Raw genomic sequence first — 23,400 nt, forward strand, 5'->3', positions numbered from 1 at the left:
TATGACAAGTCTTTATTTATTCATTCTTTTATACATGTTTTTAATAATCATCATTTTATTTTCATCAAACTGCACTATACTTTGATCCCGACTCACAACAGTCTCATGTTTGTGGGGAAAAAATCTCGCATTTCTAATCAAATGTGAGCTTTTTTGTTCACTCCTGTGTTCTAGACTAAAGTTTGACTGGGTTGGAAGGTTCAATGCAAATCTCAAGCTGCCCTGCAAATCAACGGTGGACATCTGGGATCTGCCAGAGCTGAAATGGGTTTTGGCTGCTGATGTTGGCATTTTATCTACAGGAAGGGATAATTAGTTTCTGAAATAAAATCCCTCAGTAATGTACAGACTTTATGCAAAGGGTCACACTTTGTCTCAATGTGCTGGTGGCTCCAAAAAGCAGCAGAAGAGAAGTGATTCATGTTGACAATTAAAGTATATTAACATAAATCCGACCATTGCAGCTTCGAGTGCAGGTGGTATACATTTCCCTGGTTGTTTTTGCCCACTCGAAGGGGAAAAAATGCACCAATAAAACACTTGAAGCACCTTGATTCTGTTGTGACGACAGCTTCTCGATAAAAATTGCCTCGACCTGCAGGGACAAGTGCTCACTGAGTGGCTCCACAAGCTACAAAATTGTCCAACTAATGTCTTCACTACAGTAAATAACAGCACTTTTTGCTTTCAACCACTAACACAACAACACCAGAGCTCTATCTCTGTAATACTTTTACACATCTGCCAGGAAACAATGTAGATGGTTTGTTCTTTGTTATAATCCAACTGCAAACACTGCATTGCATTATTTGTCAGACGCTTTTGTGCAAACTAGTCAAAATAACTGCATCAATCTCCATAGGAACAATAGCTAGAAGTCATAAAAGATTTAAGTGCATTCCTCCTAAAGAAACAACTTAGAGGACATGTTTTTATTATAGTAGCGCTAATAAATATTACATCTCTGAGGCTTTTAGGTGCTAATACAACTCTAGTTCTGAGATCATTTCTAAGGTGTTCCTGTTTTTTCACCCTTTTGCTAATAAAGTCGTGTCCTTTATTCCACAGGGGACACTTTTCTAATTTGAGTAGTAGCCCACATTTCTCTTTTCATTCACAGAACATACAGGGTAAGAAAATCAGGAGAAAAACGTTGCTTGAGAAAATCCCGAAACAAGGAGATAAATCGAAGTAGGTTAACCATACAGTCGTCATGCCCTGATTTAGCATGCCTCCTCCAGAATAGATGACCCAAAACCTCTTCTCCCCTCCCTTTTCTCCCTTTTCCCATGGCCCTGTTTGAAGAGGGCTTTTCGTAGCTGTAACACGACTGCACGCCTGCTAAACTGACGGGATTAACAAAATAAAGCATAAGATAAGGAGCCTTCTGCACAGGTGTAAACATGCTCAACTCCTCTGCCTGCAGCACTGCAGCTCTTCGGCAAATTACATAAGGGAGCTTAAAAATCTCATGTGCCAAAAATAAACCAAATAACCAAAGGTCCGAATATATGTTAATTTGTGAGTGTGGAAAATCATTTATTGCATAAGAATATATCAATATATGAATGAGCAAGTTTAATAATCACTTGGTAATCATCTTTTATGTAATAAAGCATCTATTTTGAATCAATTTTTAAAAAGATAATGGTGTCCGGAACTGAGATGCTCGAAGGAAAGTATCGCATCATTGTGGAAAAATACTTTAACGATGGAAACAATGGAAGCAGGAATTGGTGGAAGCCACCTAGAATTTGGAAACATTGGTTTCTTGCTTAGCAGTCATTTTAAAAAGAAATAACGATAGGAGGGCACCTGTTGTAAACCCCAGAAAAGGTGGGACCAAACTAAAGCATAAAAGCTGGAGCACCATAGAGGTGCTTCAGTCTGCTCTCGAGACCAGCCAATACGTTCTCATTCCAACTCGTCACATACTGATGCTTTGTCAGACCCCTTGGTGTCACGCTTTTTGGTTGCATTAAACACGTGCTTAATGTTGCGAATTAAACAAAAACGCTTGCTTAGGTTTAGGCAATAAAACCACTATAGTTAGGATTAGGAAAACAACATGGTTGGGCTTAAAAGTACTACGTTTGTACAATGAAAATGACACTGAACGTTGTGAACAGTGGACACGAATGAACAGCTGATTGTAATGTGACGCACAGGACACGAGCAGCGGTCTCCTGGATGAAAGCCTTATGTTTGTTGGACCCATCCTTCTTTCGCTCTTAAAGCTACGTCACCACACTCCGGTTCACGTTCCCTGAGCGTTTGATATTGACACGGATGGGTTTTGTTGTTAATGGAAAGCCCGGTGCGTCTCATACCGATGCTAAAGGTTGCCTTAAGCATCCGTATCTAACGCCGACGGGCCGGCCGTGACAAAGCGTCTGTATTTGATGCCCTGAGAATGAGAACGGGCTGGACCAGAACTTGGTTTATTGTCTTCTGTTTGATCTACAGTAAATCTATTCATATCAAATTCTGGAGTCTGTCCTGTTTTAAAGTTTATCTTTATTGAAGTTATTGAATGATGTGTCTGAGGACCTGAAACCATGTGGCATGGTTGAACATTTAATTATTATGAATATAATAAGTGTTTTCAGTCCAAAATGGCGGAAGCGGCTGTTGTCAAAAAAACACCAGAGTTTCGTCTCTTTGCTCCTATACTCTTTGTGTTGGCTGTAGTCTTTGCATTCATCGCCACAACATTCACCGCCACTAGTAATTTGATGTCAGCTTGGTGTGTCTGTACCTTGACGGATGAAATATCAGCTTTTAACCTCTGAAGCTTTGCTGACACCCAGATGAGACACCTGCGGGCCAGTTTTATTTGAACAGTGAAATGAATCTCAACACCAGATACTTCTACCTGTTGCATTATTCTATAAGGACATCCGCTCCAACCTGCCAAGAGACCAACATGACCTTGTAGTCCTTCAAATTAACCCTATACTGGCCTCAGTCCTCAGCACTGACCTTTTGGCAAACTCAATGCATGAGTGTGCTCTTACCTCACTGAGCTTTTCCTCTGATGATTGTATAATTCCTTCATGAATGTTTGAACAGTCGGAAAGGGCCAGCTTTGCCCCCCGCTTTGTAGCTTCAGTCAAAGTTAATGATGCTGTAACTCCACGACACTCATACAAATTAGCTACTGAACAAAAAGCAGCAGAGCGACTTCAGACAGACACAAATAATGGTAAAGTGTGTCTTTATCTGTGCTGGCAAAAGTTGCCCACACAAATTAATTTAGGCCACAAAGCAGGAGGTCCCAGTCTCTAGGAAACTGGAGGAGACGCAGCATCGGCCAGGACGCTGAAAGTCATCCAAAGAAACTTAGATTTATAGCGTCTCCTTTGACGTTCAGAGAAAAATCTTCTCCCTCGGCTGGACCACTTCTTAATTGGCTACTTTGTTGTCGGGTACATTTTGTCCATTGGCATGACAGAGAAGATCTTGTTTATCCTCTCATCCTCTCATTGGAAACGCCCCTCAGTGACCTACCATTAGCAGTACGCTGTTTGTCATCTTTTCTCCATCATTAAATCCTGTCACATCAAAGCTCTTATTTACTTCTCTGCTGTTTGTCTTCATCGTCTCCTTCTGTCTTCTGTTGGGGCAATTTTCATGACAAAATATTAAATTTTTCCAGTGCTGCCTTTTGTGTGCATCTGCAATCCTTGCAGTGTAGGGCATAATAAGTATTTTTTTCTGCAGGCAGAGACAGTGACAATGGTTATTTATCTTTTTTTTTGCATAACAAATCACTTTGTGTTTTATAGTGCAGATTATTTACAGTGTACTGCAGCGCTGCACCAGATTAAAGCGAAACTGAATTGCAGTGAGTCACATGTCCACAGGCTGACAACGGATTGATGATGCAGGTTAAGAAAATTGTTCCTTCGCTGTGACAACAATTTGCATAATACAGTCATGCACGCAGAAAGAATCTCTGAAAATGAGACGCTGACATGATTTATCTTGGCAGACTATCAGAGTCATTTCGATCAGATTAGACGTGATCTGTGCTGCCTGAGATGAGACATGATTACCAGAGACGACCATTTAGGGTTGATTGCACTTCCTTTTGTTGACTTCACAACATCCAGGGGTTGGCCTTATTTCCTCATATTCACCATGTTTGTAGCCCCATCAGTCAAAGCCTGGCTTCTGATAAGTGCCTTGTGCTCCAGTCGAGCCTCACCAGTAATTAAAAGTGCTGCGAGGGAGCAATCAGGAGATGTGACAGCTACTTTGTTTTACAACATCTTAAAATGACCGGCCAAAAATTCTGGCCATTATAATAATTTATCAAAGCTGCCAAATATTAAGAAACCTGATTAAATCGACCTTGATACACACCGTGGTTATATTCATTTTTCATTAGCTGAAGTGTCTGCCTGTGCGAGACGTGCAAAGTGTCACTGATTGATTTCAAACTGCTGTTTAATCATCGTAAAGGAAAATGCACACGGAGCAGCGGGTGGGCCAGTGTTCAATTACCATCCATGTAATCCTGAATGATTAGTTTACATGAGCGCGACAGCATGAGAGGAGAGAGAGAGGTTACACTAACATGAACCAGCAGTCTGAGAGAAGCTTTATATGCAGTTGAAAGTATAAAAGTGAAAGTAACTTTATTGATCCCTTTGGGGAAATTGAGTCATCGTAGTAGCAAAAGTAATTCAGCGGGGATCAAATGAAGTGGAAGTCGAGCACAGAACAGGAAAATAGGAGAACTAGGAAAGTTTGAAAGTAGTAAATGAAGTAGGAAGTAAGTGTCTCAGGGTTCTGGGTTGAACAGAGACTCAATTGCAGACACAGGACACAACGGAAAAATAGGGTTGTCAAAGTTAACGCGATATAATGCGTTAAGGCAAATTCATTTTAACGCCACTAATTTCTTTAACGCATTAACGCAACTTGCGATTTTTAGGTTGTAGCAGGCTAAGGAATCCATTGGTACCGACCATGCCATATTAGCTTGTCACAAAGGAGGTTAAATAACGCTACAAACGTAAGCAAAATTTTGGCTTAGAAAAACTATAATGGCCATTTTCAAAAGGGTTCCTTGACCTCTGACCTCAAGATATTCATCCATTCACTATTTGTAACCACTTATCCTCCTCAGGGACGAGGAGCTCATTCTTCTAGAGGAGAAGATCAATACCAGTCTCAGATGTCTGTACGCTAAATAGTCAAACTATTCACTTAGTATTGTTAAAGTTCTGATATCTCGTTCTGACCCGAGGTTAAGAAACTTTCCTTTAAATGATTATAAAGTGTGGAGATGAAATTGCCTACTAATCTTTCTGAAGGTAATTGATGTTACTTGTGGCTTTAATATAAATGAAAAGAGTCTTGAGACTGCAGATTCAGGCTCTGAGAAATAGACAAGTGCTTTTTCTTCTTCTTCTTCTTCTTCTTCTTCATCACCGGGCGCTCAAAGTTTCATTTCATCTGTCGAGTCGACTAAAGCAAAGGTCAGATGTGTAGAGAGAAGGATGACGTGAGTTGTTCACCATAACAGCTCATCTGTTTGTGTGTATGTGTGTGTGTGTGTGTGTGTAGGTATGTGTGCCACTAGCGATGCCTCTAGCTGAAAACTCTTGAGGAGAGAAGAGCAGCAAGAAAGTGAGAGAGGGCTCAGCGGGTAGGAGGATGCTCATGTTTCATTTATAGGGCATATCAGCCAGTGCGTGTGTGTGTGTATGTGGGAGGGTGGGGGTTGGATGCAGGGTCACAGTTGACTTTAATTAGAGGCAGAATGTGTTAAACAAATGTAGGGCAATCACTGATTCCCAGGAGCGTGGCGTCCAGGTTAGTCTACCTCTAATCAGTGTTGATCAGGGGCAGAGCTCACCGGGCGATGATGTCTCGGGACACGGAGGAAGACTGATGAGTCAGTGGCCTGTTCGATGCATCAGTTATCGTTACTGACTGAGTGCTGAATCACAGTCAGACCAGCGTCTCCTGGTATTATTTACCACAGAGCTGTCTCCCTCCTCGCCTGTCAGTCACTTCCAATCATCATATCTGTAACAACCTCTGACTCCTCATGGAGCGGCCGACCTCCCCGACCACCTGTCTGTCTGTCTGTCTGTCTGTCCATCTTGTCTCTCTATACCAGCAGGATTTATTGTTGACAAGTTTGCTCTGCTGCCAAGAAACATGCACAGCCATCCTCCTCAGAGACGACAGGAAACAACAAGAGTCTTATTACAAAATGTAACACGTTTTTAGAAAATGCACGCATGTATTGCAGCTATTGTTGATTAGTGCTCCATGCATACATTGATAACACAATTTTACAGGTCCGTAAATTTCATTGTAATTAGGTGATAATTAGCAAGTAGCCTATTTGAAATTTCTTTGGAATTACTGCCAAATTACCCCAATATTTACCTCAAAATGTATCGAAAATTACTTTATTATAAACATTATTTAATAAATATTTGCTAAAATAGCATATAATGCTTAAAACAGGGCCCTAAGGCTTGAGAAGCGGCTGTGCGCTGCTCTTCATCAGAGGTGGAAAACCAAAACTAATAGAAGACACTTCTGATCAGGCACAAATCTCACCATAGTGTGACTTATTGTCACAGCGGAATATAATTATTAAATAATGTTTATAATAAAGTATTTTTTTTATACATTTTGAGGTAAATATTGGGGTAATTTGGCAGTAATTCCAAAGAAATTTCAAATGGATTACTTGCTAATTATCACCTTTGACTTTGGTGATCCGCTGACTTTTTCTCAGCGAAAAAGCTCTTAAAACCCCCTGTACACTACCTGCTCAGCACCAAACATTTAGCAGATACAGTACAGGTCTGTGCAGAGCTAATATGGTCTTATCCTTTAGCTTTAGAGCTGCTAAATTTCAAACCTCTCATCTATGAGATAGTTATACAGCAGTCGCTCAACATGACGTATGCTCAACATTTAAGCATTGAGAGCACCAGAGCAAACAATCTATCGGACACATGAATGATGATGTTTATATTATTCTTCTCTCTTAAAAGCAAAGTTGACCAGTGGTCCAATCTCTCCCAAAACGTAGTTTATTCTTCTGATGGCTCTTTGCTGCTTTGTCACACAGCACTACTTAATCCCTGATATAAGCTACACGCCCACGCTACTGGAAAGACAGCGGTATCATGTCTCCTACAAGTTTCGTTTTGAAGTGGTGAGTGTGATAAAAAGAGGACCAATGATTGTCTTTTTATCTCACTTACCACTTCAAAACAAACTTGTTAAAGGATAACTTTGTTATTTTTCAACCTATTTTCCCATGTTTTTGTGTATAAGCGACTAATAGGGACAACAATTTCTGACACTGGTCCAGTATTGAGGGAGAGCGCAGTAGTCGGCAGCTGCTCACAGGCTGCAATACAATCCTGTTGGGGCAAGCTGGCACCGTCATTTACGTCCACTAAAAGTGCTTGTTTTTGCCATGACAGGCTCTGATTGTTATTATAAGTTTCTGACATTATGGAAAGAGTCTTGCTCAAGGAGAATTCTCATTCGGAAATCTGGCGAAGTGACGTGTCGCCGGAAGACAACAGTGGAATAGTGGAATACATCCATGGTGGAAACGTGAGTGCCAGCCGGGCAGAATTTGTTGTGTTGGAGTACAGAAAGTGTTGCTTAGTGTTATCTAAAAGATTTTCAATGTCATGGCTGAATATTTCGATGATTTCGACAATGTGGATGAGGTCTTTGAATTTGATTTATTTGAGCCAAAGAATACGGATATTCAGATTTCACAACGAGACTTCTCCTTGAGCGTGACTTGAACACAATAACAAACATCAAGCGAAAGAAAAACATGTTATTTCTCTGTAGGGTCCTTTCCATTATGTTGTCAGACACTTATAATAAAATCTGAGCCTGTCAGTGGCAAAAACAAGCACTTTTAGTGGACGCCACATTGACGCTGCTCACTTGCCCCACTTGCTGGTTACAGCTTCATCCCTCAACACTGGACCAATTTCAAAAACTGTTGTCGCCATTAGTCACTAAGACACAAAAACATGGGAACATATTGCTCCAGGAGGTGGCCTGGATTTTGTTTCTTCTACAAAGTTATTCTTTTGGCACTGTGTGCACTCGATGCACCTGGAGCTTGTTGTTGTGTTTGTCTTTTATTTATTTTATTAAACAAGATTGTCCAGTGTTGGCATTTGTCTCCTCTTTATAACATTTCTTCTCTTCTCTTCTGTTCTGTGTGATACAGGGAGCAAAATGAAACGGGGGAATAGTGCGGATGTAAAACAAGAATGAACTTCAACCCCGCCCCTGTGCCATCTGTAAACTCCATACATGTGACAGCATTATAAATTGCTTTTTGTCTCTATTCCTCTCTGTCTGCCCATACTCTATATTTATTTATGTATGTGTGGAGGCTTGGTGTCAAAGGACAGATTATTGCACTGCATTTGTTTCTGTGTGGGGGGAAGTAGAAAAGCTAATGGTATGTTGTACTCGCAGCTGAAGAAATAATTCTTTATGTTTCTGTCAGACACTATCAGTGACAGGTCTATATGTGTGTGTGTGTGTGTGTGTGTGTGTGTGTGTGTACGTGCGTTTTAGCAACCTGTGATTACTTCTATTTTTAGAATGACTATTCATTTAATCACCCCTATTTTTGCAATTGGATTCCCCTGACAGCCGCTTTTGTCGTGATTTGCTTTGCTTCGATAATCGCTCGCTTCCTCCCTGTAGAAACACAAAGTGTGAAAATTGCATATTTATAAAAAGAACCGGGAGAGCCTCTGTGTGTGTGTGTGTGTGTGTGTGTGTGTGTGTGTGTGTGTGTTGGGGGGGTGGACTGAAATCTGTTTTGTGTGACTTATCCACATGAGACAATGCTCATTGTAACTGTAATTAATTTTTTATTGTAGTTTACATTGCTGCCATTTGTGCAAATGAGGGATTAGGTTTGGGTATTTTGTCAATTCTGTATCTGATACTGATAATCATTACGGTTGTTATCGAATCCTGTTTCTGATTTTTGGCATATTTAAGAAATAATAATAATAAAAAAAGATTCCTATTGCTTGATGTTTTTTTTGGAAAAAGGTAAAGAAAGTAGGGTTGTCAAAGTTAACGCTAACGCATTAACGCAACACAATGTGATTTTTGGTTGTAGTGGGCTCAATTTTAAAGCTAGAGTGAAGATACTGGTATTATATGAAACTACAAAACCTAAAGAATCCATTGCTACCAACCATGTCATACCCGTTTGTCATGAAGGAGGCTAAATAAAGCTCCAAACTTACATTTAATTTCGAAGGGGAAAAACTGGCGCAGCCATTTTCAAAAGTGTCCCTTGACCTCTGACCTCAAGATATGTGAATGAAAATGGGTTCTATGGGTACCCACGAGTCTCCCCTTTACAGACATGCCCACTTTAAGATAATCACATGCAGTTTGTGGCAAGTCATAGTCAAGTCAGCACACTGACACACTGACAGCTGTTGTTGCCTGTTGGGCTTCAGTTTGCCATGTTATGATTTGGGCATATTTTTATACTAAATGCAGTACCTGTGAGGGTTTCTGGACAATATTTGTCATTGTTTTGTGTTGTTAATTGATTTCCAATAATAAATATAGAGATACATTTGCATAAATCAAGCATATTTGTCCACTCCCATGTTGATAAGAGTATTAAATACTTTACAAATCTCTTTTTAAGGTACATTTTCAACAGATATTACGTCTAACTATGGACAATCATGCGATTAATCGCGATTCAATATTTTAAAGGCAAAGTATAAACATTATACTGGAGATGAAGACGTTGTGAGCTACTGACTCTCAGCTGTCAAGCAAAACTAGGTTTAGTTTGTTTTTGTTCCTCATATTGTGATTCTGGTCCACAGCCAAACCCCACTGGAACCCATGGCACGAATATTTAGATGTGAACTAAAAACGAACCACGCGGATGAAAGAGATAAAAGTCGAGGAACACAATGTTCAGAACAGCAGCTGATGCTCTCTCTCTCTCTCTCTCTCTCTCTCTCTCTCTCTCTCTCTCTCTCTCTCTCTCTCTCTCTCTCTCTCTCTGTCTGTCTCTATTGATGTTACGGCTCTGTGTTCACCTGGACTGGGACAGACGGCGCAGAGCCTGTTAGTCCTGACACTTGCTTGGAGGCACAGCGAAAGGTCATGAGACGTAATAATAACAGCAGGGGACACTCTGAATAATGATAGTGGACATTTATTATACAGGAGCACAAGCGAATCCCTGCAGGGTCAGCCAGATATGACGCTGGGCCGGATTTTAGAAATAACCACATTTACACCGGTCCTTAATTGTCCCCCCTCCTGTCGCTTTACTACCTTAGAAAGTTGACGTTATGGCCAAGCCGAGCTGGAGCAGCCAGCAGAAACGAGGCATTATTAATAGGCAATTTTACTTTCAGCAGCTTCCCCACCTCCTCAGATATTTCTCCATAATCAAATCAGGCGAGGCGAGTCCAGATAGAGCCTCCTTACAATAACTTTAATCATAAGTAATGTCAAAACAAGAGCAGGAAAAGCACAGTCATTCCCTTGTTTGCTTCTCTCAAGAGCAACTCGGAGCCAGACTGATGTGAAAAAGAGAGACAGCGGCATGAAGGCTCTGACAGAAAGTGAGACCGAGCCAGAAGATTAAGTGAGACAGTGAAAGACAGGGGAGAATCTGAGGGTCCGTGTCAATGCCTGTAAAGTGAGAGGAGGCAGGGAGTGATTGAGTGAGGAAGATCGAGCCAGAAAAATGAAATGAGAGGATTAGAAGAGGGAGAGAAAGATGGAACTGTTCGACGACGCTCCTCCACACTGGCAAAGTTTCATGAGCTTCAGAGGAGTCACCGTAATGAGTCACAGCAGATGGGAAGCGCTGTCGAGTGTTAATAGAGGTATAGCAGCCACTGTTGGCGGCGAAACTCAGCCAAAGATCCCTTCTGTCAAGACACCTACTATTGTTTAGCGAGTGTCAAACATTACGCACCAGTAGAGTCAGCCAAAAATTAAAATGTTGCCATTGTTTATCCACCGTAATGTCAAAACATTGTCAGCATGTGGACAGAAAACCATCACTGATTTCAACATCCATCAGCAGCAGAATCCGAGTATTCTGATCGACTAACGCTGTACTTTACATGGTAACAATTCACTATGTGTTTACGCACTAGAGCACAGTGATGTGGACGTAGTCACCGTGACGTCACCCATTGGTTTGTGGACTGCCCTTTTGAAGCCTCGAGTTTGGCATTTTGTCCGTCGCCATCTTGGTTTTTTGGAACCAGAAGTGACACGAGAGGGTGGAGCTAAGTACAACTGAACGCTGAATAAGACATTTTTAGGCGACCAAAATGTTAAAATGAACTTTCATGAACTGAAAACACACTGTGAAAGGGGTTAAAGTCCTAAGATGAAAACAATGACAACTCCCAGACCGGACCTGTCAATCACAAGGTAGCCACGCCCTAAAGCATCCCCTGCTTTATGATCTATTTGACTCTAAATGGGTCCATAATTTACTAAATGGACATCATGCTGTATTGAAGAACACTTGAAACTAGCTAAACGACCATAAACTCATGTTTACAATGTTTACTGAGGTAATAAATCAAGAGAGAAGTAGGGTCATTTTCTCATAGACTTCTATACAATCAGAATTGTTTTTGCAACCAGAGGAGTCGCCCCCTGCTGGCTATTAGAAAGAATGCAAGTTTAAGGCACTTCAGCATTGGCTTCACTTTTCAGACCTGGAGTTGCCCACTGGTTATAATGCAAATCACTTACAGTGCCACTAAACTTGCTTTCAAATGAAGAAGAAAGAGGAATTGACATTAGTGCATGTGAAGAGTCAGAGGAGAGGATGACATGCAGGCAACTAGCATTTAGCTGTACTCTTTAGCTTCATCAAGCAGTAATAGCGGGTAAAAAGTTTGTGGAGAAGTTTTAGTTTGTTGCAATCTGCAACCTCACCGCTAGATGCCGCCAAATCCTGCGCACTGCACCTTTAATGGAAAGACGTAAATACACACAAATTCGTAGAGGCAAAGGCGCGTCTGTGCCAGTTGCTTCGCTTTAAGTACGAACAAAAGTAAAAACCAACAAGCACACATTCAGCCTCGCAAGCTTCAGTCTGTTGTATCTTTCAGGAAAAGCACAATATGTCCAGGAAATAGGCCTATTTAGAAACTGTCATTGATAGACATTGATAGGTACAACAATGACAGCAATGTGGAGCTAAAAAAATTACACAAAAAGGTAAAATTAGTCTTGAGTGAAACGTTTGTTTGAGCTCTTGTGTGATAATAGCTTGAACATGAAAACAGGTTGAGTCATCTGATCATTCACATCAACTAGAGAATGAACGTATGCATATATACTTTCAATAGCAGCTTAAATTCAGGTGTAAATATGAATTATTTTTAACTTGAAGGCAGCTGTTTGGCTCAGGATTTATGCTACATAACATGCACTCTTGAGGATCAACAGTGTTCAGCTGTTCAACTACACACAGACGGCTCTACAATTAGCTATGCTGACAAACAAATTTCACCATTGAGTGAGTGAATTAATATTTTTTATTTTGGTCCAAATAAATCCAAATCAGTAAAACCAATCAGTGTTGGTTTCTTTGATTTGATTTGGTTTGTTGTTTGCTGAAAATGCCATTACATTTCCTCTGGTTTATGTGTGTCATTAAATGAAAATATCTTTATTGCTCTCCCTCCAGCAGTGACAGTACGTGATAGTTATGTTGGGTGTGTTTTCATCATTTTGGCATTCCTCTGTGCACAGCAGTGTTTGTTTGGACGATGGAGGATGGTGCATTATGCATGGATGCCAATAAATATCGCCATTAAAGCGGCCTTATATAGGAGCTCCCCGCTATCTGAATCTCATTACAGATGCAGAAAACACCAAACGCTATCCGTCATGCAAACCTGCGTGATAAACAGCATCCACACGTGTGCAATCATGTCATCTGCATACATGAGAAAGGCAGAAACTGTTTTGTAAAGATCTTTTATTGAGGTATGTGGCCAACCAATGACTCTGGACTCAGGATACATCCAAACACATACCTAACAGTTTGAATTCTCAAAGGTGTGAACACAAGATGCTACATAAAACTAGACACAATAACAAAGGGTTTACATAGGTAAAAATCATAAATCCAGTTCTGCTTTGACGCCATTTTTCTCCACGATGGTTGTATTGTCGTGTAGTTCTCAGTTCTCATGAAGTTGCAGGAAAAGTATTGTTGAATACGACAGCTATCACTATGAAGGAGATACTTCAACAAAAAGGACAACTTATGACACAAAATAAAGTGCTATTCTCATTATTACAAGAAGAAGAGAAGCTTATTTCTCACAGTCTCTAAAGGCGTTCACATATATTGAAATGTAGACTAAAGAAGGATCGTATTAGCTCGATCTGTGTGCTCTGAAAGAAGACATGAGTTCAATCATTTCATCATTCTACTGCTGCATTCTGTGCTTCAAATATTTTCTTCACGTTCGTGCGTCTCTCTGGAACAAGGTGTCCTTTTAAATGCATCAAACTTGTTTCGTAAGTAACGGTTGAATGAATCGATGGACGCTCAAACCATTATAAGTGTACCTCCATACAGTACAAGAAAAAAAAGATGCCTTCACTTAAGTCATAACTGAACAACCGCATCAATAAAGAGAGGACGCGAGAGGCCAAACGGGGAGCAGAAGAAGATGGAGATGACAGGCTGACATTTTATCGATGATGACTGGTGCACCCATGGGTACAACACTACCTGCATGCACACACTGACTCATAACGGTCTCAACGCTGATGTCATTCCTCTCGCTGCACCTCCTCCTACCTCGGTTTTCCTGCGTCCTCCTCCAAAGCTGTCAGTGAAACTTAGACTCCTCGTCACGGTCAGAAAGAGTCCCCATTGTGTTGTTTTTCTGGTTTATTTCCCACTGCTCCAGCTCTGGTGAAGTCGTGTAATAACGCTGTGCAGCATTTGCAACACCCACTGCGGCTCTTCGGCGGGTCCTCTGCAGAAAGCAACCCTTTTATGCCTGTCGAGTGAAACCATAGGAACAGCAGCTGCCACTGTTACACTTGGAAGGTCTTCCTCAACGCTCTCGATAACCAGACAAACGAGGGAGGACAACCATTTCTGTTTTCCTAGAGAGACTCACAAGTTTCATCTCCCTTCCTTTTTGATTTCTCCGGCATCATCTTAGCTTAAAACAATAAGACAACACAAGACAATCACTGCTGTTTCTGAGTTATCAACAAGATACTTTACACCAACACTTATTCCTGTATGGATTAATCAAAAAGAAAAGGCAAGGGAAGATTTTCAAGAAATTCCTGGAAGTATCTTGTAGATAGTTTAAAAGGGTGTGTTTTGCAAAAATGTGTTGAGTTGACCTTTCTGTGGAGCCTTGGGTCCACCAGCTGATTTATGCTCTCTTACCAGAAAATAAAATATGCTGACTCATTTGTTGTACCACATTTTCATCGTTATATTAAACTGAAAAAGTCAGTGGGAAAAGTTGCAGTTTGAGTTTCCTGTGAATCCTCAGAGCCTCCCAATTTCTCTTTGAAAATCTTCTCATTTCTGCACTCTCAAGTTGGCGAGTTATAACTCCGCCTGACACTGCCGAGGATTTTTGGATCGTGTCTACTCCTTTCATCTGATTCTCCTCTTCTGTCTGAATGGCAGCAGCTCTCTCTGGCTGGCAGAAGTTGTCCTTGGCAAATTGCCTCATGTTAGTACCATGAAGCTGAATGCAGTCCCGAGGCCACAGACCCTGACATGAGCAGATAGGGATGAGACACGCGGAGTGGGCAGAAACAAGAAAAGGATGCTAACAAGAGGCATCATGTTCCCATGACAGGACTCAGCCTCCTCCCACGTCGGTAGACGTCTTTTTTTAGACATGAACCGGCATCTGGCAAGCATATTTAAAGCACTTTGTCTAACTAAACATTGATTTTTGTATCGGAAAAGATAAAACTAGACTGCTGAGAAACAGTTCCTTTCTGAAAGCAGGACTACTGCATAACTGTACACTAAATCAGTTCAACTGGAAACCATCGGGGGCGGTGGTTCCAGCTCTTTGGAGAAGTGTGTGGTTCTCGTCCAGTTTATCTGTGTTTGGTTTAAGTCAGTCAGGATAGGATGGAGAGGGCAGAGGGTGAGGTGGAGGAGGGGCGGAGGTGACGGTCTGAAGAGGGAAGCCTCCCAGGGGGAAGTAGAAGTGGAAGGATGGCGATGTGAGCACAGAGGCTCAGATCTCCTCTATGGAGTCAGCTGGGACCAGCCCTCTCTTCTTCCCGCTGCTCAGCTTCAGAAACATCTCGCCGTCTTCCTGCTTCCCCACACAGATCTAAAAGCAGACAGAAACTGAGTTCTCTATTTTCTATAAAGTAACAGATACTAAATTAATTTGACACATTCATAGATCTTCAAGAACATAGGTGGGTGTTGGGGGAATTACCAACAGGTATATCTATTTTGGCAGAAAATTATGGGACTTGATATCATAACCTTTCTTTAAGTATGTGAATGAACAGTGCTGGCAGGTAGTGCCAGTTGCCTGCAGTTATTAAACGTAATTTATGCTTAGTATTTCTTAATTTGTCACATTAATTTTGAATATGTAAGAAAAGAAACCCAACACAAAACCTGGGTAAACAATTGGAATTCAAATAATTTAGAAATTGGAGCAAAATCAGCAGCTCATTTGTGTTTTTTCTTTCCATTTTGTGATTACAAAAATATTTTTGACCTGTGCTAAAGAGAACCTCTTAGGCTACATCCACACTAATACGTTTTCGTTTTAAAATGCATAACTTTTGCCACATTTATGCTGAGCTTCCACGCTACTCCAGCGTTTTAGAACCGCTAAAACAGACGTTTGAAAACGCTGCTGACGCCGTTTTAGTTTGGATGGGCAGAAACGGTGTTTTAATGTGTTTTAAAACAAAAAGTTTGTGTGGATTTAGCCTTAATGTAGATAACAATGCACTGGGTCTTGTTGCAACCGGAATTGTTGGATGTGTGGGGACATAATCGTGGGTGAGAATTGGTTGAAAGTGATATAAAAAAAAGAATCAGTGTAATTTCTTGCTGAAAGTCTGTAAAAAATAATGGAAATAATGAGCCTTATAGTTGAAACACAGACACAGAGATAATTTTGGTGCTAATCCTTTGATCACGCCCTGACCAGGATGTACCCCAGTGTGTGCTGGGATAGGCTCCAGCCCCCTGCAACTCTGCACAGCATAAAGTGGGTACCACAAATAGATCATCACAAACTAAGTAAGGTGACAAACTTAGAGGCCCATAATGTCTGTGTAGGTCTTTAAAGGTATAATATGTAACCATTGCTCCAGATAAGGTTATTTTCTGATTGTTTCACGGCGGTTACGTTCTAAAGCACAAATATACACGACCACAGCTGTGCACAACTCTGCGGGAAGGTGCCGAGTTGCCAGATTTTGAATGAACGTAGCCTTTGGTCAAGGACAGACACGGTCTGGAGGACATGTACATAACAATACACAACCTGAGGCCTGTACTATAAAAGCAGGATTTGAGGTTTGCGAGTCAACTTCATGGTTAACCCTGGGTTTTATGCTGAACACTTAATCTGCTCCGGAGCAGGTTATGTTTGAGATAAGAGATCAACTCGTATAAAAGCACCGCCTACTGACCAATCAGAGCTCAGTGTGCACATCGTACGATAATATTACACAAATACGAAGAACTTACAGTCAGAATCCAGGCTAAAAGCAACACAGTTTAAACTGCCAAATGCAGGAAGGACAGCTGGCTGCATGCTGTGGGAGTTTACCGCTTTGAATTATTCTTTTATATCTATTTTTAAATATTTATTTAAAATATTTATTTATTTGCTCTCAAGTCCGTTTCACACCACAGGAGCCAGGAACACATCTGAGAGAAGGCTGAAATAGTCATACACACCATATTGTTAACAAAGAGCATAATGACATGTAATCTATTAATTTATTCTATTTTCAGCTATTTATATATCACTTCCCCATCTAGACGAATATATCCGACTTGTGAGTATTCCGTTACATTAATATGTCTGGGAATTTACGCCAGCTGTGCTTCTTACATCTGGCAGCTTCATCTGTGTTACTTTTAGACTGGATTATGTGTTCTTCGTATTTGTCCAATATTATAGTTTGCTCTTCCTTTGAGAAAACGTGCCGCTCCGCTGACAGTAGCCTTCTCCATGTTTGTGATTAGTCAGATGCTGCAAACACCGCCCCTTTCATGTAAACGCGCTCATAGCCAGACTGAGAAACCCCGGGTTGATTTACCGAGGTGGTAGGCTAACCACTGTCGTAGGACTGTCGTAGCAGGATCTCGTTTCTTAGGGTTAGTTAAGCCAGATAACGAGAAGATACCCCGGGTATGTTGAACTTGCTTTTTTCTAGTACAGGGCCCTGTTCTCATCCGTCAAATACGGCCGCTTTGTATCTGACAGAGCTAAAGGGGGGCTTGTGCCTCGGTATCAGAAGCCGAAGGGCGTGTCAGAGTGGCGGTATTTGTCGACATAAACGGGCTGCACACCCTGCGCGCTGTTATTAGCTGGGGGTTACACGCCCACGTGGGGTCGAAAGGCTGGTTGCAGACGCCCAGAAGAGTCCATAACATAGCAAAATAAGACGAAAATACAGGCAGAGGACAGAAACAGACACCACCACCACCACCACAAACGTCTAGTGGGGCATATGTGATGATTGAGAGGGTTTATTAAACCTTTAAGGGGTATAAAAATAAATGAGAGGAAGAAAAAGTCATTAAACGGTCTGATAATATTGGTGTACCTGGGATTCCCTCACGGCCATGTGTCCTCTCCCTCGGTTACCGGGGAAACCCTGGACGACCCGCCACACTCTCTCTCCTGGCCGGACCCGCTGCACAAAGTTGGCAGGGAAGAAGCCCACTTTGTCGCCACTCTTGCCCTGAAAAACACAGGAGAACAGTACAATCAGAGGACCATTACATACTGTTTATAAAGTACTGAAATAGTTTCACAGCTGTTTTTTTCATGGTTACCGATCCATTGAGTCTGCATTAGTTTTAATTGTTTTGCTGATGAATGTCTGTTCTGTCTGAAACAGAAGTCCAGACCAGCTGAACATTTCTGAACGTACTGAAATGTTTCAGAGTAGTCATCATCTGTTAAAGTTGGTAGAAACAAAGAGTTCCTCCGTTCTGAATAGTAATGGGAAATTAAAAACAAAGTGAGACAGACGGCAACACATTTCTGACTGTGCAGTGACGAATCATCATGGCTGCAGAGACAAGAAACTATTTAAGAAGACAGAACGCTCGGATTATACAAATTAAAGGTAATAATTGGTTTTTAAATGCCGACAAGAAATTGCTTCACCTTAATGTCAAATTAATTCTCCGTGTATTTAAAGAAACAGCAGATTATGGCGCTTTGCTTGCTGGTGAAAACAGATGATGTTTTAGTGTTCAGTGTGCAGCCATATTTCACAGTTTATCACCCCCTGCCTCAGGTGTTGATGTGTGTATCAAAGTGATTCATAAACCATACATTAGTGATGAACAGATGATTCACAAATTATACATAATTCAGAGGTTCCTCGGAGCGGCAGTGTTGATTTAAAGTGTTTTAATGACTGCTGCTTCACTTTAGGTGACATAAGTGCTAGTAAATAGTGGTCCGCTGATGGAAGATACAGCGTGCGTCTTCCTTTTTCTGTCACGGACGCACACGGACGCACGTTTGTTTCCATCGGGAGCGAGTGACGCTCATTACAGACTAAATAAAGACCTCTTTGAGGCTGCTACACTGGTCAAGTTCATTATGTTAAACTCTTGGTAATTTTCAGAGGAAATTATGTTCTATTTCTGTCTGTGTCTGCCTGCGTGTTTATGACAGGCAAAAGTGGAGCAGGTGTTGTGCATTAGAGGCTTGTTTAAAGACTTGAATTAGCACGATAAATGTACACACACACATTTCTGTGCACTCGAATACACATAATGCACATAGGTACGCACCAACACACACATATATGTTTGTAAATGATTTATCACCCACCTTCCACCACTCTTCGTTAGAGTCGTCAGTGACCTGCACGCGATCGCCGGGACTAGAGGAGATAAGACACATAAAAAAGGAGGCATGAAGGGGAGGTGATGAGGTGGAGAGGAAAAAGGGTAGAGGAGGATGGGATACATGATGTGGAGATGAACGGAAGGCCACGGAAGGCTGTTGTACCCACGGTTACAAAGCTGTGGAGGTTAAAATGAGTCTTTGTGTCCTTCTGTAGAGGTTACAGAGCAGCCGACACCAAAGTCAGGAGGTCTACATGAAATACGACTCTGTAGTGTCTACTGCAGTGGTGAAGGCTGGTCCTAATCTGCAGCCAACCTGGCCTGAATGCTAATGATGCTACCAGCTTTTGATGAGACTTTTCTACCCACACAGTGTACACACTGTCCTAGATACACAGGTACAAACTGCTGCCCCAAATGCACTTCTGTATACGTCGCGTCTCCTGGGTGTCTGCTCTCACTACTGCCCTATATGATCATCGCTCACCAACACATAAGTTTGCACACAGTTGCATAAACTTACAAACTAGGGTGAGACCCACATATCTCAACTGACACTGGCCATTTATTAGATATGAAACATTTATTCTGCATATAGTTTGGTTTTTGGCTATATCAAAAATAGGTCTCTATAGGTCTCTTTTAGGTCTCTGTGTGCAGTTTGAAGGTTGAACAGTGGGATTAGCCTAGTTTAACTGATGTCTGTGGGAACGGCAGCTTTGCTCATGTGTCAGAAAAATGTCACAATCTTAACATTTGGTCATAATATATCAAATGTTGCATCAGTTTTTCCTGTTTCTGTGAACCCACAGCCAGCGAGGGTTTGGATGTGGTGTGTTTTCCATGAGGGAAAATGAAAACTGGCAACTATAGTCGAAAGAGTAGAAAGTATTAAACGTTCAGCCTCTCCTACTTTTGAGAGGAGCTGCTACTTGATCCTATAAAAATCTATGAATAAAGCTAAACCAATCTTACTTCCCCTTCAAACTGCAAGATTAAACATAAGCAAAGCACCGTGTTTGTTGGGGAAAATAGAAAAATAAACCCCAAAATCAAACCCTAACCAAAACAATTCCCAGCAGGCATTTTGATTTTTGAAAGCAGGAAATGTGCAGATGAAACAAATTTTGTTAACGATACATCCAGTGTCCCAGCCATAACAGTGAGCCAACCATAGACTGTGGACAATTGGTGCTTTCCAAGGAAACTCGTGAGGTTATCTTTACAACATGGCTGTCGGCGTCTCGAAGCCACAGAGGCTAAGAATTTAGCAAGCTAGCAAGTGGGTAACATAATGCATTAGATCCAAAGGCATAGCAGAGGCAAAAGATGAGGCCGTTGGGAATATCAACATTTTCCTCAGACCTATTATACAATTACAAAAATATTTTACAATATATTCACTTATTATGCACCGAAAAATTAACTTCCAAGGCCTCCGCCATTTCTGACAACATCAACAAACACGTCACACCTCGTAAACTCAGAGCTTTCAGAAACTTTCCTCTTACAAGATCGTGAATACCACAAGATGGGGGTGTTCATACTCTTCTCGTGAACACGGTAAACACGACCCCATTTGAAAGCACCAATAGTCACTGTGACATCATCCATTGGTTTGAGGGCTACGGTTTTGAAGCCATGATTTCGGCATTTTGGCCGTCGCTATCTTGGTTTTTTGCAACCAGATGTGACAAAAGACGGTGGAGCCAAGTAAAACCAAACACTGAATAAGAGTTTTTTTAGGCGACCAAAAATGTTACAATTAACTTTCACAAACTGAAAACACACTGTGAAAGGGTTAAAGATCTAAGACGAAAATGCAGACAACTCCCAGACCGGACAACGCCGTGGTAATGTCCTGTCAATCACAAGGTAGCCACTGGAACTAGTCCAATGCAGTCATTTTTAATGTTATAAAGTACATCTGTTGTTTTCCTGCTACGACAAGCCAAACTGTCTGCTGGGAAAAAGGTCTATCGTTTACTCACACCAATTTTACAATCAGGTGTTTTGACTTATTTTGCCCAATTATGCCTCTGCTGTCCTCAGGACTGTGGTAATGTGGTGAAGTCTGTGCTTGATTGACACTGGCCCAATCCCAATGTCACCCCTGAGGCCGTAAGCCCTGAACCCTCAGGGACTTTACTGACATCAACTGGTAAATGGTTGAGTGTTAGAGGCTGCAAGGGCTTGAAATGGTATAAATACGAATGGGACAGCACTTTGTGGCAACATATCACGTTACCTTGACAACGCCAATTGGTTTGTTTTTTTTACTGCCTGATTTGAATGTCTTCCAGACTCTTATGAGACCAGAGTAAGCCTAATTGCCAAATAATCAATTTACAAACAGTTTTTATGTTCCATCTTAAATCCTTAATGTTAATGTTTCTGTGTTAATTTAATATGCCAGGCTTAACACCCATGTGCCGTCCTCTTTGTTCACCTTTTTTTTTATTTAACGCCTATGAGCTTCCCCTGGTAACCCTGTGTTTAACGTCACAAAGCTATGAATTGTGGGTAATTCCCTCAAGCAAAGTCTGCAGAAATAGGGACTAATGGAAAGTGTTCATAAAGGGCTCAAAATAGGAAAGTGGACGAGATCAGGTGGCAGCAGCAGGGGGTGGTGACAAGAAGCTGCGGTCAAGTTGGACAGTTTCAAGCAGCCTTCAAAGAATTTACAGGAAGTCACAGGAAAAGTTACATCCTGTTAGATCCGATTTGTAGGTTACTACAACTGCCAACTGCGGTGCCTGGCTCTAAAAACTGCGGGCGCCTTGATCTCGTGAAGTTATCGTTGCTCACGTGTGCACAACATCAGAGCAAGTCGGACACAAATCTAACCGGCATGCATTGTGCGTCGATCGCCGGTGATCAATTCTGTGTAGGCCTGGCTCATCTCGAACAAGCCTAATGTTTGCAAGAGAGCTCTCATGCACTTGACGATTGAACAGTGGGACAGCCTTAAACCCTCACAGACTTTTCGGGCCTCAAAGTCCGTGAGTCTGTGAATGTGGACATTGGGATTGGGGTTAGTTGTGTTGCACCTGTTAGGGTGGGGCAATTTACTCCTTCATCACTCTTATTAGTGCATGTGTCTGAAATCACTGCCTCGTTCACTCTTTCACAATAGAAATAGTGATAGATTAGACACATTACTCAATAGTGAACATGCCATGGATCCTGCTTTTTTCATTTTATTGTGAGACCTGTTTTTTTCAGGGGCACTACATAGTGCATACATTTCACACATTAACCATTCACTCTTATACTCAAATATAATGGCAGAGTGTAAATGTAGTGCAATGTAGAACGAATAAAGAGTGATTTCGGTCACAGAAATGGAGATTTGGTGAGCTTAATTACCAGCGTAGCTCCATTAAATCTGCCAGAACAACTCAAAACACCTGTGTGGGTGTGCAGGGCTTTTAAACTCAAACAACCTGAGTGCTCATATTTTATGTTTTAGTTCTGCAATTGTACAATTAATGTATCCACTCTGGATACAATAATTGTTCCCTAATATTGAACACGGGCGATCGGCCAAATTACAAAGAAATCATTAACTTTAAAAGATACATGATTCCTTCCAAAATATTGTATAGATTTTGTCTTCTGCAGTCCATACTGGTCCAACCCTGACAGAAGCACAGAGACACATTATGCTTTCATTAGGTTACATTAGGGCTGTCAAAGTTAACGTGATAACGCAAATTCTATTCTGTAGCGGACTCAGTTTTAAAGCTAGAGTGAAGATTTGAGTATCATATATATATATATATATATATATATATATATATATATATATCCATTGGTACCAACCATGTCATACTAGCTTGTCACAAAGGAGGTTAAATAACGATCCAAACTCACACTAAATTTTAATGAGGAAAAAGTGTCTCCCTTTAAGGTACATTTTGAACAGATAAAAATGTGCGATTAATTGCGATTACATATTTTAATTAACAGCCCTAGTTGTCATATATTGTGCCACAGCAGAGATGTTTGTTAACTGTCCCATGGATCTACCTCTGTTGTCCCCTAACCATGCATACGCACACATCCTGCCCTCGTTTCACTGCTCTGTTCTTCCTTTCTTCTCTTTTCTCATCCTTCCTCATCTTAAATAGCTTTTATTTCTATATTTGCACTTTGCTTTCTCCACCTTTTTCTCCCATCCTCTCTCTCTCTCTGTCTATGATAATCTTTAGCTTCATGCCATCTCCCCTTATGTCTGTCCGCCCTTTCATCTCTCAGTT

The 23,400-nt window shown here is 41.3% G+C and overlaps 1 protein-coding gene across 2 annotated transcripts in view; it reads right to left on the reverse strand.

Moving 5' to 3' along the window:
* Nucleotides 1–13,028: 13,028 nt before the first annotated feature.
* The window catches only part of LOC141780796 (SH3 and cysteine-rich domain-containing protein 2-like), a 32,007-nt gene continuing 21,635 nt past the window's right edge, over nucleotides 13,029–23,400 (reverse strand). For both annotated transcript variants that reach the window (XM_074656183.1, XM_074656184.1), the window contains 3 exons: nucleotides 19,122–19,173; nucleotides 17,875–18,012; nucleotides 13,029–15,398 (listed from right to left, as the gene is read on the reverse strand). In XM_074656183.1, coding sequence (XP_074512284.1) covers nucleotides 15,300–15,398; nucleotides 17,875–18,012; nucleotides 19,122–19,173 — 289 coding nt within the window. In that variant the 3' untranslated portion in view covers nucleotides 13,029–15,299. The remainder of the gene's footprint in view (nucleotides 15,399–17,874; nucleotides 18,013–19,121; nucleotides 19,174–23,400) is intronic.

The sequence above is a fragment of the Sebastes fasciatus genome, chromosome 13 (assembly GCF_043250625.1).
Source record: "Sebastes fasciatus isolate fSebFas1 chromosome 13, fSebFas1.pri, whole genome shotgun sequence".
NCBI lineage: Eukaryota > Metazoa > Chordata > Actinopteri > Perciformes > Sebastidae > Sebastes > Sebastes fasciatus.